This window comes from Cyprinodon variegatus, unplaced genomic scaffold (genome assembly GCF_000732505.1).
Source record: "Cyprinodon variegatus isolate N-32 unplaced genomic scaffold, C_variegatus-1.0 Scaffold356, whole genome shotgun sequence".
Lineage (NCBI taxonomy): Eukaryota > Metazoa > Chordata > Actinopteri > Cyprinodontiformes > Cyprinodontidae > Cyprinodon > Cyprinodon variegatus.
The window spans coordinates 332,396-349,949 of record NW_015150809.1 but is presented as its reverse complement, the minus strand read 5'-3'; the positions used below and the strand labels follow the sequence as shown (position 1 = coordinate 349,949).

The following is a 17,554-nucleotide window of genomic DNA, read 5'->3' as shown; positions in this document are numbered from 1 at the left end:
AGTAGAAAAATAAAACGCTACTGACACTATTTCTGATGACAACAGAAAACCACAAAAAAAAGACATATAACATCTCGTTTAGATTATTGCCTTTAAGTTTGGTTAGATATGCTAAGGTTCAAGTTTTGACTTTTGATAAAAATGAGACACTGTGTAATTAGACATCAGCATTTACTACTGGTTTGATTTCTAACACTAAATCACAGTTTTTTGACCATGAAATGTACCATAAGCACACATTCAGCATGTGGAAACTCTTGTTTTGGAGGGTAGGTGTTTGCTGTAGCGTTGCCTTGGAAATGGTGACGCAGACGTTCAACCCGCGAAGCATGGCATGCTGGGATACCTCTCTTCATCATGGCGGAGCAGAGTGTGAGCTAACGTTAACGGCTAGCATATTTACCAACTGCTTGATTTCGCGCAATTTAGTCCAGCATTCACCTGGTCCCGCTACTCACCTTTGTAGCAACCGGAGCCTTTTATCATAAACTGGTAAATATGTGCTACACAAGTAAAACTGTGACCGAGGGAGAAGTTTGCTTTGTTGACATCAGTAGCAGCTAAAACATAGCAGCTATAAACTAGCTTAAATGTTTGACTGTATGTGCGTTGTCGGCGCGTGAGGCCGCATCTTTTCATAGGCCGGATATTTGGCTCCTGCGGCCAAAAATAAAATATAAATACAGCTTTAAACAGCTTGTAGAAATTGAAAACGAGGTATTTCTTGTTATAAAATTGATTGTGTTGTGTTTAGCTAAAGCGAACGGATGCCATATGGAAAATAAATGTTAGCTAGGGCATTGTAGGCCTGGATAACGTTATCTAACGTGTTTACGGGCTGGCGATGTGCACACAACTTTTTTCTCATTCAGCTCCGCTTTCGATGCGGGTTTGAATACAGTGTTAAACGCCTTTTAATCCCAGCACATTGCATTTATTTCAAATCAGCGAAATTAAGTCGAGATTGTTGATTAAACATTAAAACAGCAAGTTGGTAAGCGTATATCGTGCCGCTTGTGTTAACATTGTTTGATGAGGACATACAAAAATTATTAACTGTAATTATTATACAGAATGAATGGTAATTTCTTCATAGAGTTGTGCAGTCTGGGTTCTTTAAGATCAGTATGTTTTTATAGCCTCATTGTCAGTTTATAATGCTCCAGATCATACGTGCTCCTGCTGCATGTATTTGCATTGTTGTTTGTGCTGTTTTTAAATCAAGTATAATGCCGTTATAAACAGGTCTGCAACTATTGATCGCTTTGCAAATCGACTAATCTGTTATATTTTTTTACTGAATTTAAGCCACGTGCAGCTAAAACTTTCATTCTGAGGTAGTTTCTGAATAGATAAAGTTGATAGACTAAGGGGTCTTAATCGTGAATTCTAAATGCATATCTTTCTCTGCTCTAAGTGGTTCTTTCAACAAATGACACATTTAGAGAATGTGTTCTCCGGTCATTAAATTAACTATTTTTAAAAAATATTGGCTAATTGTGATTAGGCAGATCATTTTCGATCAGAGTCAACGTTATTATTTTGCATACATTTTTTTTCTGACAGATTGTGTCACTCAAATTGAAGCTAATAGTTCCTGTTAATCCTGACACTAAAGTTTAAATTTTTTCCAGCATACACACTTTTAGTTTTGTCTGCCAATAGATTGCCTAATAAAAGTCAAATGTCTTTGTTTATAGGTGATAGAAGCTCAAACGTCAGTAACAACATTTTTTGCTGTTTTTGAGTAGACAGATATGTCAGGAGTAAACCCAAATGATGGGAGCCCAATTAGCTGCCATACACTAGGGCTGAACATTTCTCTGGCATTCGCAATTTGATCTCAATTTGAATAAATGCAATTTCCAAATGGCAGAGGCGCTCAAGGTTTTGGAGAGTGAGATACTATTTGTCTCACTCCAGCAAGTGTGTTCCCCACCTCACAGAGGAGATCAAAGAGCTGCAGCTAGAGTTCAGATCCATACACATCTGGCTAAGGGAAACACTATATTCCCAGGACAATCGACCCTTGATAAGCTCATTATGCTAGTGGTTAGTGCAAAGGATAATCGAAATAAAATGTCAATTTTGATTTTTGGCAAAATCGCACAGCCTAGCCACTGAGCAGCTCATTGTAACATACCAAATGTTGAATTTTTCTCGTTACTCAATACAGAATATTGTAAATATAACAACTTGATATTGTAAATATCAATGTATACAGTGCTGTGAAAAAGTATTGACCCTCTTATAGATACCCGGTCTTTTTCAAGGCACTTAAATGTTAAAGATGAGAAATGTGCAGATTTAACCTTGGTAAATACTAACTGCAGTTTTGATATGATTCATTTATTTAGGGTAAAATCTATAGAAACAAACATCACCTTGTGTGAAAAGGGTAAGGTTTGAAAATTATAAAAGTTAACATGTTGCCCACTTTAAGAACCTTTAAGAACCCTGAAGCTGTACCTACATAACTTGAGGTTGTTTATGACAGGACGATAAGAAAGAAACTGAGCAAAAGTTGGATCTATGGGAGAATCCTAGGCCAAAATGCCCCAGCAGACCAAAAACATCACAAAGGCTTTTCTCACATGTTCATAAAATATTATGTAGCAATGTGATATATGTGGACATTTTTAAAGATATGCACTTTGTTGCAATTAGTGTAGAGCAAACAACTATTTAGAAAAAAAGGCACCATACCTTCAGAGACAGCTGTGGTAGTGTGATGTTCCAAGGCTGTTTCAATACTTGGTTGTTTTGCTGTAAATTTTGAAACCATTAGTCATCTACGTAGCAGACCATCCGGAAATTAAACGTTGGCTCATCAGTTTAGACACCCCTTAAGCCAGGGGTGTCCACACTTTTTTTTTTTTAACCTATTGACACATGATTGCTGTGTTTGTTTCTTCAATTATTTCACATGCAATAAATCCACATACATATACTCAACACATACTAGGTGATCCCGTGTGAAGTCCAACTCACATATGACGTGAAGAACACTGCACTCAGTGGGAGCAGTGATGCTGTCCTTTGTATCGAAGGATGCCTGACATGTCAGGAGAAAGTTTGGTGGTTGTGACACGAAGGACTTCCCGGAGATGTCTATCAGTCATTATTGTTCTCAGCCTGCTGTTGTTCTCATTTAGCAGAGAAAATGTTTGTTCACATCTTTATGTCGAGCCGAACAGGCTCATCATTCTTTTGAGTGGTGTCTCATCAAAGGAAACTTGCCGTTATCCAAACTCGGATAAAATTCAGGGAGGGAGAGAAGCTGATGTTGACTCTTCAGAGAATCTTCACATTGCATTTCAATCAGTTCTAACTGCATTTCATTTATTGAAATAGTCCTCAAATAATTTAGTTTATCATTTATCATTAAATGGAGTATAGAGACTCTAAAACATACCTTTAGCTGGCAGAACAACCTATTTAGAGCAGTAATTTTACCAAAATTGTAAAAAAAAAAAAAAAACCTATATAAACCTTTTGCATTTAAGATGAAAAACTTTTTGTCCGTCTTTATGCTCTATTCAGAACACCTCAAGTGGAAAAGAAACCTTTTGCTATCCGATCATTAATCGAAAAATAATCAACAGGTTAATCAATTAGTAAAATGATTGTTAGTTACAGCCCTAAAGACAACATAAATCAATTTATCACAAATTAATTAATTAACAGACTTTTTGAAGAAAGAGATCTTATGTGAAATAAAACGCATTTAATTGCTTTTACTTTTTCCCCGATTAGATTATCATGATTTACTCCTCTAGGATTCCTTTCTAATTTATTTTATTTTGATCGTGGGCAAAACGCTTGATAAAGTAATGAGGCTGTGTTGCATATTAATATCATATTACCTTTGTTTTCCAGCACTGAGAGACTTCTGTTTGAAGATCATTAAGAAGGCACTCTACCACATCTCTGTGCTGCCGTAATGGAATGTGCAATGGACATTCCATCAGGTATGTAATATCTAGCTCTTCAAAGTGTATAATGTACGCTAATTTTCATGTATCTTACATTTCATACAACCTAAATTACATTTTACTTTTAAAAACAAATTATTTTTTTGGTCAGAATTTTTTAATGTAGGTTTGCAAAGGATAAATTAAATTGCATTGTGTTTAAGACTCATGCTGATTCCTGCGCATGACACGTCTTGGTCACTCTGTCAGGGCAAACTTTTATGACAATTCTCCTTGTGTTTTCTTTTTTGAGCAATAAAAAAAAAAGATCACTAAAATATTGCCTTACATGTACAGGTGAGGATGACACGCCTGAAAAAGATGACTTGAATGCCAAGGAAGGTACTGAGGCACCCCACAAGAAAAACAAGAAGCATAGAAAACACAAAAGCAAAAAGAAGAAGAGGAGGAGAAAAGGCGAGAAGGAGAGCAGTTCAGAATCTGGTGCCGAGTCCGACGCAGAGCCTCCTCCACCACCGAGAAGGACCACTAGAGCCAGGTCAGACAGAAAATGTATATGTATATTCATTTTGTGTTTAACTTCTACAATGGTTAAAGAAGACTATATTATTGTACAATATAAAATGCTCTTTAATATTCTTTTCTTAAGCTTAGGATGAAGAAATGGCTGCTTTTCTTTCGCAAAAGCCATCGGTCATTTTAAATGTAGCATATACAAGATCTTTACATTTTACGTTGTTCATATAGGCACCTTGTTTAATACATGCTACTGAGAATTTATGTTAGAACACAAGTTCTGACAATAAAACCTCATTGGCTACCGTGAAAAAACAATTTGTTTATGTATGTTTATGGTATCAAAGGATGGTCTTAATTTCCAAAATGTATAGCCATCAGGTAAAGGAATTCACAGAAACATCTGTGAAGAGACTGGATGCATCGAGGGAGGATATGCATGAATATGTATTGACCAGGTTTTAACATTTGGTTTATATCAAAATGATGTGAACCAACAAAGTCATATAAAGTATTTTATTTGTAAAAAGAGCATCAACCACCATGTGATATCAGAGTACCGCAATAAATTACTAAATGATTTACAGTTATTCCAGTAGAGAGACCTCTACATTTGTCTAAACATATAAAACAACAATGTCATCAGACTAAGGGCCCTATTATTCACTTTGGCACAAGAATATTCTATATGTTAACTGAGGGGATGAAAACGTTGAGAGACATATGACTGATGGGCTGAATTAGAGCAATCAGCTATCAAGAAATACATTTTACAGAAACTGGGGGAATTTGGTCCTTTCTTTGAACTAGACCATCATATGAGCTATTTTGCTACATTATTTTTTTCTTTTCTGCTATGAAAACATTAGAAAAAAAAAGAGAAAATTAATTAACGTTTCTTACATCAGCAATTATCCTATGTTTAAGAATGGAAATGTGACTGCTGTATTTAAACTGTTTAGTAAAACATGATTAGTTAAATTTCTGTTCCAGCCTTTTTTTAAACTGGTTTCTATTATACAAGTTTATGCCTTGCTTGACCTAGAAATTAAGTTTGCTTAATTTTTTGTTTTAGTGCCAGATTGGCAGCAGCAGCTGGAACTGAAAACCTTGGAATTAAAGAGGAGAGGAGAAAAGATGCAGTTATAGGTACACAGAATTGACACATACCAATGATTTGTACTTTCAAAAGAACATAATAAATGCTTATTGTAATACTAACAGCAACTGCTTCTCTTACATCATGCAGATGTAGATGGAGGCTCAAAACCCAAAAAACATAAAAGGCAAGCTGCGAAGAAGAAAAAAAAGAAGAAAAAGAAAGATGAAAAGCACGAAAAAAAATCATCACGCTCGCCGTCTGACAGCAGCTCGGCTTCAGGTTCTGACTCTGAGGGGGAAGGAGTTAAGACAGCTGGCAATGGAAAATGTTCTCCAGCTGCTGCACTGGACCTCAAGGAGCCAACATCCCAACTGAATCCAAAAGGCAACCAAGAAGAGGAGCAAGTAGCTCCCATCTTAATGGAAAAATCTGAATTGCCTGAAATAAAAGCCGAAGAGATAAAAGATACTGATGTCCCCTGCACAGATGAGACGGGTATTTGCACCAATGAACTAGAAAAAGAAACTGATAAGAGATCGCCTTCTGTTGGCCAAGATGAGATAACACAGACCGATACTGTTGAGGTAAAGATTGAAAGCAATTATGGAGACGCCAAATTCATGAATGCTCAGGAATTACCAGACATAATCCCCAAACAGGAAGGCAGTACTCCAAAGGATGACCTAATCCTGAAAGATCAGGCTTGTTTACTACAAGGGGAAAAGGTAAAAGAGTCTGAGTCCCCCAGGTCTTTATCTCCCTCTAAGGGCTTAGAAATGATGAGATCCCAATCAGGCCCTAGTCGGTCACCATCTCCCTGTCTCAGCAAGCAAGAAACGGAGGTTCAGTCAGGAGAATTTGTAAAAGAAAGATCTAGAACCCATTCTCCATCAAGCTCTAAGGAAAGGCGGTCTTCGACTCCTCAGAAAAGTCAAAGACTCTCGCGTTCTAAGTCTCGTTCTCCTCCAAAATCAAAGAAAAAATCCCTTTCTCCATTCCAAAAGTCACAGAAGAGATCTAGCCGTCGATCCAGATCCACCTCTCTGTCTGTCACTCCATTAAAGAAGAGGTCAAAATCTCGGAGCAAGTCAAAGTCTCCTAAAAGACGGAGATCTTTGTCCCATTCACCAAAGCGACGCAGAAGTTCTCCCTCTCCAAAAAGAAAGGTATCACGATCCCCTAAGCGCAGAGGGCGGAGGTCCCCGTCATTGTCTAGGTCTCCAAGGAGACGACGAAGGTCGAAATCACGTTCCCGTGGGGGTAAAAGACGCTCCAGAACTCGATCGCCAAGGCGAGGTGGTGCAGGGAGTCGGCGTTCATTGTCACGTTCCATCACAAAACCTCGTCGTTCTCATTCTAGGTCTAGGCGTCCTATTGGACGCTCTAGATCAAGATCTCCAGCAAGGCGTACAGGAGGCAGACGTTCTAGAAGTCGATCCTTGTCTCGCCGCAGGAGGTCGCCACCACCCAGGTCCCGCCGCTCGCGATCTCGGTCAGCTCGCAGGAGTAGGCGAACTCGTTCTCGATCCATTGTAATGTCCAAGCGTAGCCGGCACTCCAGATCGAGGAGTCCTCGCAAACGGACCAAATCAAGAAGTCCGCCCTCCCGAAGGCGGTCTAAATCCCGTTCAGCAGTCAAAAGACGTTCTCGGTCTACTGGAAGGAGAAACCGTTCACCACCAAGGTCTAGCAAGCGTTCAAAATCACGCTCTTTGTCCCGAAGACACAGATCACCACACCAGAGCAAAAGGAGATCTAGATCTCCAAGAAAGGGTAGGAGGAGGTCAAAATCAAAATCATTTTCTGCGATTTTGAACAAATCTAAATCCAGGTCAAGGTCTGAATCCAGTGATGGGAGGTCTGAAAGTTCATCCTCAGCCAGATCCATATCTTACACACCAGTTAAAGTGAAGAAGACCTCCCCTCCAGCTAAAGATAAAAAGGCTCCTCTTCCAGATAAAGAGAAGGTTCTCCCTCCTGCTAACGAGGAGAAGGTTCTCCCTCCTGCTAACGAGGAGAAGGTTCTCCCTCCTGCTAACGAGGAGAAGGTCCTCCCTCCTGCTAATGAGGAAAAGGTTCTCCCTCCTGCTGTTCAAGAGGAGAAAGCTGTCCCTACTGCTGTTCAAGAGGAGAAGGCTGTCCCTCCTGCTGTTCAAGAGGAGAACGCTGTCCCTCCTGCTGTTCAAGAGGAGAAGGCTGTCCCTCCTGCTGTTCAAGAGGAGAACGCTGTCCCTCCTGCTGTTCAAGAGGAGAACGCTGTCCCTCCTGCTGTTCAAGAGGAGAAGCCTGTCCCCCCATTTGTTCTAGAGGAGAAGGCTGTCCCTACTTTTGTTCTGCAGAAGGCTGTGCCTCCTTTTGTTCAAGAGGAGAAGGGTGTGCCTCCTTTTGTTCAAGAGAAGCCTGTGCCTCCTTTTGTTCAAGAGAAGCCTGTGCCTCCTTTTGTTCAAGAGGAGAAGCCTGTGCCTCCTTTTGTTCAAGAGGAGAAGCCTGTGCCTCCTTTTGTTCAAGAGGAGAAGCCTGTGCCTCCTTTTGTTCAAGAGGAGAAGCCTGTGCTTCCTTTTGTTAAAGAGGAGATGCCTGTGCCTCCTTTTGTTCAAGAGGAGAAGGCCCTCCCTCCTGCGGTTCAAGAGGAGAAGGCTTTGCCTCCTTTTTTTCAAGAGGAGAAGGCCCTCCCTCCTGTGGTTCAAGAGGAGAAGTCCCTCCCTCCTGCAATTCAAGAGGAGAGGTTTCCCCCTATTGCGGTTCTAGAGGAGAAGGCCAAAGTTCTCCCTCCTACGGTTCAAGTGGAGAAGGTTCTCCCTCCTGCTATTCAAGAGGAGACGGCTCTCACTCCTGCTATTCAAGAGAAGCTTCCTCCTCCTGCTGCTAGAGAGAAGACTCAAGAAGAAAAAGCTGTTGAAGAAAATGGAGCACTTTGTGTTGAAACAGGTAAATCCTCTTAATTTTACTTTATAAAAATATTTATATTTGCATTAGATCTGCATTTTTCTTTGGAGAAAAAGAATAGATTTTGATTTTTGCTGTCCTATCCGGGTGCATTCAACAGGTGACCAGAAACCGTTGCTCCATGCAGCTGACGGCTGTTCTCAAACCAGAGGTTCCTTGGATTTGTTGCAGGATCAGCCCATTAAGTCTAAAAAATTGCATGCTCCAAGTTCAAGGTCTGCATCAAGAGAACCAGGCAGTGGCTCGGAAGCTTCTGGGTCCTCAGAAGGGTCAGAGGATGAGGAATCTCCAATCAAAGCTGTGTCAAAAAGCAAGAGAAGCTCCTCACGTTCAGCATCTCCAGAAATACCAAAGAAGCAACTTTCCAAGTCTCGTTCACCCACTGATCGCAGGAAACTTTCTCATTCTACATCAAAGGCAGCATCCAGGAAAAAGTTGTCCAGGTTTGAAATACGCCGTTTCTTAAATACTAATGAAATGAAAAAGTTTGATTTCAATGAATCTTGGCACTAAGGTCCTTTATTCTGTGCTGTTATTAATTCTTTCAAATCCCCTCATAGGTCAAAGTCTCCAGTTAGGAAAAGAAGCTCTGTCTCTCCGTCACAAAGAAAGAAGCGACGGTCCAAATCTCGCAGTCCTCCCCGACGACGACGATCACGTTCAAGGTCTACCACCCGCCGCAAGCGTTCTAGCTCCAAGTCACGAGCCAGAAACCGCAGGTCAAAATCCCGTTCTCCAACTCGCAAGAAACGTTCCCGTTCACCAAATGCTAGGGGAAGAAGGAGGTCGAAGTCCCCAGATAGAGGTAGGCGGTCCAAGAGCCGCTCCACAGGCCGGAGGAAAAGATCCAGGTCAGGAGACAGAAACAGGCGATCCCGGTCTCGCTCCTCAGATCGTAGACGTAGGTCAAGGTCACGAGGTCGAGGAAGAAGGCCAGCATTTCGCAGTCGTTCTTTTGATAGACGAGACCGGTGGAAGAGGGAACCGAGCCACTCTCCGGTTGTCATTCTCCGCAAACAACGTCGCTCAGGGTCCCGATCACGGCGGAGTGCTAGCAAGACACCTCCAAGGCTCACTGATCTGGGTAAAACAATTTTTTTTAGATGAAAGTGTATGCACCTACCTTATTTTGTATTTTATACTCTTCCCTTTGTCTCATTCTCTCCCATTCTCTTGTCAGATAAAGACCAGTTACTTGAAATAGCCAAGGCAAATGCTGCCGCCATGTGTGCCAAGGCAGGAGTTCCCATTCCTGAGAGTCTTCGGCCAAAAGCCATTCTCCAGCTTCCTCTCCCGACACCATCTCCTACGCCGATTTCATTACCTTTACCTTTACCTCTTCCAATGGGCATGGGAATGCCAAATATGTCCAGCATGGGTCCAATGGGCTTACCAAGCATTCCTGGAATGCCCACAATGTCAAACATCACAATGAGTGCCGCTGTGGCAAGTATGACAGCGGCCACAATGACTGCTGCCTTGACCAACATGGGGGCCCTTGCCGCTATGCCACCCCTTGCCCCTCTTCCCACTATAACTAACAAACCACCCCCTAGCCTTGTCCCTCAATCACAGTCTCTAAATATGGACCACATCGAGGAAGCAAAGAGGAAGGTCACTCACCAGGCCAACATACATACCATTAAGGAACTCACAGAGGTTAGTAAGCTTTAGATGTGTCACTTCTGGATTTGATACACTTTGGTTTAAATCTGTGCTGAGCACAACTGACCTTTAAAATCTTGTTTTTTTTCATATGTAGTTCTCAGTGAGGAAACCATCCTTAATATACAGTAGCAGCCATTCAAAGTTGCCCTTCCCAGGCAAACGCCAGCCGAATGGAGGGACCCCCTCCTTCTCCTGGGCATTCATATTTTTTTTTAACTCTGACTCCAACTTTTCACTGAATGACAGGGTCTGAACAGGAGATGACACTTCTCTTTAGATGCTAATGTTCCCAAATCACGACAGAATATTTTGGTACAAAGATTGATGTTTAAAAAAGGAATCTTAGGGGACCAGTCAAGGGACATTTTGAATGGCTACTACTGTATGTATATATTAAGGAAGACCTTTTTGTATTTCTAATTTAGAGCTTAAATTGTACTACCAAGGCTAAATAAGCATCTAAACAAAGCTGGAATTCTGCCTCAAGTCCAAAGCCTTACCAAGTTTAATGTCTAAAACTGATGCTGGGCTTAAAAACGCTTAAGTTGCAGAAATAAAGTTGTACTCACACTCTGATGTTTTTTGGTGGTGTTGTTGCATTACATGCAACCTCACATAAAACAAACATAATTAGCTTGTATTGGTGATAAAAGTTACCCTATTTAACAACAACAATTGGAAAATAAATGTTTTACTCACCCGGTGCATAGCTTGGATATACATTATTTTGCTAGATCAACCTTATTAGCTTAAGGCAGGAAAATAGCTTGCTGCCTCTTTGCAATGCAAAAACATATCCTTTTAACAGTACCGTGTTTTCACTACCATAAGGCGCACCGTACTAAAAGGCGCAATCTCAGTTATGTGTGCCATTACTGTATTTAACACACACATAAGGCGCACCGGACTATAGGGCGTGAGTTTTATATACAGGTACATGTCCTCTACTACGTTTAAATACCTCTACGGCGTATTTAAAAATAGAGCGGGAGCAAAACTGAGTATGTTTGTTCTTTATTTATGTATTTATTACAAAGTATTAATCAAACCCATCAAAGTCATCATCCTCTGTTTCTGAATTAAACAGCTGCACTAAATCAGACACGCCAATTTCCCCTTCTTCGCTCTCAGAGTCACTTTCCGTGCCGAGCGGCTCCTCGGAAATGATGCCGGCTTTTGCGAAAGCTCGAACAACAGTGCCAGCAGACACGTTAGCCCAAGCATATACAATCCATCCGCAAACTGTGGCATAACTTGCCCGGCGCTCCCGGAATAACAGCAAGCACAGCGTTCATTTGTTTCACCTTTTTTTTCCACATCGGCTGTGAGATGGGCACGCATGGAGTCACAGATTAACAGCGATGGTGATGCGTGGAAAACGCCACCTTTTCATTTGCCCTAATAACGACTCCAGCTGGAAAAGTCTCTTTAGGCAAAGTCTTTCACTTAAAAATCACCATAGGCTGCAGTTTCTGCGTGGCAGCCAAGCACAACAGTAAACGACGCCTTTTCATACCCCATTGTGTGTATCGCTACCATGCTGGTCCCTTTCTTCTCCACCGTGTGATTCACCGGGATGTCGAAAGTGAGCGACACCTCGTCCATGTCTGCGATGTGTTTGCTGCAGTAGGAGTGTAAGCTCGCCAGTTTTTCATTATAATTCGCCGGACGTTGCTGAGCTACTGTAGTCCTGGTCCGGCTGTTTCATAAAACGAAAGCACCACGACGGACCTCCTTGAAAATGTTCAATTTTCATTTCTTCCGCTCGATTTCCATGTTCCTCTGCATAGCTGATAGCCTTCAGTTTAAACTGTGCTTTATAGGCGTGTCTCTTTGCCATTTTCAGGGTTGTTAAGACAACAATGTTCTGCATAAAGCACGTACCTGTTCTTTTATACACAAGCCACGCCCACACTTCCCCCATTAACGCTCTCATGGCGGTCTCAACAACGTCCGCAGTAACACATAGAGCGCACCGCACTATAGGGCGCGCCGCACATTTTGAGGAAAAACAAAAGACGTTTATATGCGCCTTATAGTCGTGAAAATACAGTAACTTTGTGTTCAATATTAAAGTTGCAAACAACTTTATTAAATGCACTTGCCAAGTTATTGTTGCTTAAGTATTAAATGTTCATTTTCATCTTATTTCATGACTGAGTCTAATTATAATATAGGTCTTCTTAAGTGTGAAACATGCTTAATGGAAAAGAGTGTGAGAAATGTAGCAAAGAAGAATGAAGAAAATGTGAATAAAGTAAAACTGAGTTGCATGCTTTTCTAAAATTGAGCAGCACTATAAAACAAAGCACTTTCATAACTTGTTGGATCATTTCCTCACTGTCCAATAAAAGGTTGCTTAGAATCATGCATATATAAAATTCACCTAAAGGGTGGCATTGTTTTATTTAATGCATATAGAGCAGTTGCATAAAACTGAGTGGAGCTGTACAATGAAAGTACTGATTTTAAATGTTACTTGTGGTGTTTTTATTTCTAAAGTGACCAATGTTTGTTTTTTAATCTTTTTTCTTTCTATAGAAGTGCAAGATGATTGCAAATAGCAAAGAGGAGATGGCTATTGCTAAGCCCCATGTGTCAGATGATGAAAGTTAAAACCATCAAGGCCAAAAGGTGAAATCTTCTCTTTATCCTTGTTATTATTATTATTATTATTATTATTATTATTATTTTGTCTTCTTACAATTAAAAACAGGCTTCAATTTAGAATGTGTTTACTACAAATCACGTTATCTAAAGCCAATAATTTTGTGAACTTTACCTCAGCAAATTTAACCTTCAGCCCCACCTCGGTATATTGTTATCAATAAGAAAGTCAAAATAAATTTCAGTAAGTCAATTGAAAAGTTGTCTGTTTTATAGATTATTATACACAGTGTGTCTCTACTTATGTTAGTTATAAGATTCTGATTTATTGTCAATAAAAAAACTTCAGTTTTACGAAAACTTCCAATATAACATAAAACAGATCAAACAAGATCTTAATACAGAAATGATGGCCAAATGAAAGTGTATCTATGTGCAATAAGGAAGCATTTGTTTGGTTCTGCTAAGATGTTAAAGAAGCGCAAGGTGCATTAATTCTACCCTTCAATTCATCTGCATTGTATCCCTTCTCTTTCTGGTCACACTGCCTTACAGGCTCCCTGTGGAATTTAGGTCAAGTGACCTTGCTGACTAGTCAGAAACAATGATACCTTGGTCAATAAAGCAGGAATAGGTACCCAAAGGGCTCTAAAATCTCATCTCTTTAGACCTGTATGAATATGCATCCTTGAGATGAAAGTTAAACCTAACAACAACAACAATTTACTTAAGACGTTAAATTCCTCCCATGTTCAGATCACAGTTAACTGCTTTTCACTAATTTAAACACCCAGCAGCGCCACACAGTGGGTTGTGTAGTAATCAATAAACACCTCTGCTAATGTGTCTAACACACAAATATGTTATCATTCAGAGAGAAAGAGCTGAAATTCACCTGAGTCACATTTTCCTGAATTTATTTTAGCTACAATCTCTAAACTCACCTGTGTTTTTAAACAGACACAATATGAGTGGAGAATAAATAATGTGGGACAAAGCAGCATCACGTATAGAGGTTGTAAACCATAAAATGGCACCACAGTAAAACTGATGGTTCACTTGCACATCTTTATTAGTTGCGAACACTGTGCTGCATTGAAGTGACATAACTTTCCTCATATATATAGTTAGTGCTTTGCATGACTCATTTTATAATGTATGCCCTCTTGGTTCAGTGAGCTAGAAAAGCTATGAAAAAAAGGCATCCTATTAGATTTTACTTTCTTTTACAAGATCCTGAATTTCTATTTAAAAGCCATGACCTGTGTGCATGGTTTCTTTCTCGGCTTTATTTAGTTAGACTACCCATGGCAAAACGTAACCCAAAAAATACCCTTTACAGTATTCCATGGAGCTGTTGAATTCATTGAAGCTTCTTTCACACTTATGCCATTTGTTCTCCAAATGGTGCACAAGCTGTCAAGTTCTGTCTTCAACCTACAAGCTAAAATCTCTCTATATATGCAACTTCACAAGCACACAAGAATCCATTTTGTACCACTCTAGACTGAATCGTTCAAGTTGACGCAAAATGGGTTGGCACATATAGCCCAGATGAAAGTAAGAGACGCCAAGCCCACAGCTGAACTACACAGGAGCTTCTTCTACTGTTTTATCAGACTCCACGGTTTTATGTTTGAAACAGCATGAACGAGAAAACATAAGTTGTGTTGTCAGTTTTTGTTTCATTTGTTACCATGATTGGCTAAAACTACGCTTTGGTAGATGGACACTAGGTGTTGCTTCGCCTAATTAGCATCAAAAATGAGAGCAGTCTCAGATTAATAATGTATAGAACTAAACCTGAGAGCTACCTGTTATTGTTTCAACTGCCTGTCCTTCTTATTTTTCACTATTAACTGCAAGGCCATGCTGTAGTCTCTGTTTCAATCTTCAGCCAATGTCTGCCAGCTGTTTCTCTGATTGAAATGTGCCGAAATTTAATGTTTTTAATAGTTTTCATGCTACTAACAACTGTAAGAACCACTAGTCCCAAAGCCATTATTTATTGTTGGCATGATTTAAATTCATCTTTATACTTGGCTTGATCAGTTAAAGCTGTATCCCCTGCATTACTGCACCTATAGGTGATAACAGATATGTGTATTCCAGCAATGATTTAAGTAAAAAAAAAAAAAGGATTTTTTTTTTACTGGTGCTGATTTACTTGTGTGGGCCCAGTAAATGACTGAAAAATAGATCTTATGTATTTCCTTATTTTGAATATAGGATTTGAAAAACTGAATATTAGTGTTTTGATCCGTAAACCACAATAATCTACATTAAATGTAAAGAAAAATATATTTCTAGTATATTAGATATTTTTTGTAGGTTCAATTTAAGACACATTTACATGTGTCCTTTTTCTTGATTTTTCCATCTTTAGTATTCTATATTTTTCTTGACCTAACCAAAGAATATAATTTAAGCATCTTTTTATATATTAAAGGTTATTGGATTGAATTTGTAGCGTATCGTTGACTCTGCATCAGTTCTTCATTTAGAATCATTTTCAATGGTTGAAACCCAAATAAGCATCTAATCAGGAGACAGAAAATGACTGTAATGTGGGTCAGTGGTCCAAAGTTTTCAGATAAAATCAGAACATATTGAACAATTTTTCTGTATAGATTCACCTTTTTGTCCAAGCTTTGTCACTTTTGCCTTTATCCAGCTTTTGCTTCTGAATCATTTATGATATGTCATCATTAAATCTTCCTGAACCTGTTGAATGTGGCTAGGATTTCTACTGTTAAGTTTAAATGCTAACACCCTTTAAATACTTCTTGTATGCCATCAAACATTTCTTTTTAAATTTATATTTTCCAATGACTAAAGTACCTTTTTTATTTTCTTTCCTATTTACAGCCACCTCCTTTGAATGACTGAGGTAAAATGTAGGATTCTCTTAAGGACCTTCTTTCCCCAGTTCTCTCTGTCAACCAGATGATCTGACAGAGTGGAAAAGCACCCTGGTTGTTGCAGCTATAAAATATAGGAGCGTCAGCAAGGCCAACTGCCTGGCACTGCTCCTTGTTTTGTTGTTTTCTTTGTATGAGAGCCAGAGACTTGCAGATTTTCACCTGTTATACCACTGAGAAAACAGGAGGCACTGAGGTGCGCAGTTGTATGACTGTACAGTGAGTTTTAATGTTTGTATTGAAGTCTTTCACCACCATCTCAACAATGCAGCTTCTCACCTACGCAAGACCGTTAGAAAACCCGAAGAAGAAACTACCCAAACTAACCCGTGGGGCAATGCTTTTGTATATGCTCTAAATTTCTCAAACACAGCTTTACCTTTAATGTTTTTTTTAGGATTGTGTTAAACAGTCTATTCTTTATTTTTCTGTACTCTTTTCAGTTATCTGTAGCCCCTGGTTTTATGATCAAATAAAGCAGAATAAGTTAAAGTTAGTAGATCCTCATTTGTAATGTCTTTATAAAAATTAGGTACACACTTTAGAGAAAGTCAGGATGCAAAGATCACTTTTAGAAAATTTCAGAATATTAATGGCTGAAGGAAAAAAAGAAAAGCTTAACTGCTACCCTGGTTGTGTGTAAATTACGTCTACTGTTACAGCACCAATCTCATGTTTGATTTGCTATTTGATGAGGGCTTTGTTGGGATATCTGTTTCTGAATGTGATTTGTTGCACATACTCATAGGGTGTGTTTGAAAATGACCTAGAGTTATATCGGATCCCTGTGATTGCATCATTTCAGGCACTGGGAGGGACAGTAGATATGAATATCGCAGATACTGATAAAAATGGATGTGATGCAAAACCCCCAAGATCAGGTTTTTTTGTTTCTGATCCTAAAGCAAATACCATTAAGATGTGCTCAACAGGCAATTACCTTTCGTCCTATTAATACAGGTTTATAGTTTTAGATCCATTCAGTAGTGGGTTTGACTTTTAGTCATTTTCTTTCTTAATCTGTTTTTTTCTAAAACAGGAAGCCGAGGGTATCCTGAAGTGCGCCACTGTGAAATGGTTTTGACAATCAGGATATTAAGATGCTTGCATTAATGGTGTAACAATAGGTGCAGGACATGCATACACCTTCCTGCTTTGTATTCAGATATCTGGTAGATTTAAATGGAAGATCCCAACAAGCCCGAACAATTTAACCCTTAAATCTGGTAATGCTGTAAACTCATCCTCTTGCTTTCACGCGCTTATTTGCCCCATTGAATAATTGAAGAACAAAGACCAATTGGTGCTCATAAACTGTAAGGGACAAGTGTGTGCTTATTATAATAAGATATCGTCATAATTTTCTTCATTGGAGGGGCGTGTTATTGTGATTCCATTCACTTTTTTCACATTCATGCCCCTTTTTGGTAAACCGTAGAAAATGATCTTTGATTTTTGTCAACATTAATTATACTTGCTCTGTACAATGTCTTGTTATAACTGTTATAACATTTTAGGATTATTTTGTTTCTTTTATTTGAACATGATATTGTTGCTTGCTTTGTATATAAATGTGTTGATGATTATTAAAAACCTCAAATCTTTTCATACTGTTTTTCTTCTATCTTAAATCACTGGCTGTAATTGAACTTTACTAAGCAAGACTTTATAATATTCAAATTGTTTAGCAGCTGTTTTAGCCATTCACATTTTAATAAAGGGACATATGCATGTAATTAACCAACAATACTCTATCTGAGCCACCATTAAAACTAAAAGATTTTAAAAGTGACTAGTTGAATAAATCAGTGTCCTGTTGCATAGAGCCAGAAAGCTGTTGATTATTCTCAGCCTGGTCC

General features: G+C 39.3%; 1 protein-coding gene across 1 annotated transcript; it reads left to right on the top strand.

Moving 5' to 3' along the window:
- The first annotated feature begins 326 nt into the window (after positions 1-326).
- On the top strand, positions 327-16,542 carry LOC107091895 (serine/arginine repetitive matrix protein 2-like). The gene is made up of 10 exons (XM_015386091.1): positions 327-492; positions 3,880-3,971; positions 4,272-4,473; positions 5,527-5,600; positions 5,701-8,481; positions 8,600-8,942; positions 9,060-9,583; positions 9,680-10,158; positions 12,709-12,801; positions 15,643-16,542. The coding sequence occupies exons 2-9, from the start codon at positions 3,944-3,946 to the stop codon at positions 12,781-12,783; spliced, it is 4,506 nt and encodes a 1,501-aa protein (XP_015241577.1). The 5' UTR covers positions 327-492; positions 3,880-3,943; the 3' UTR covers positions 12,784-12,801; positions 15,643-16,542.
- The last annotated feature ends 1,012 nt before the right edge of the window (positions 16,543-17,554 follow it).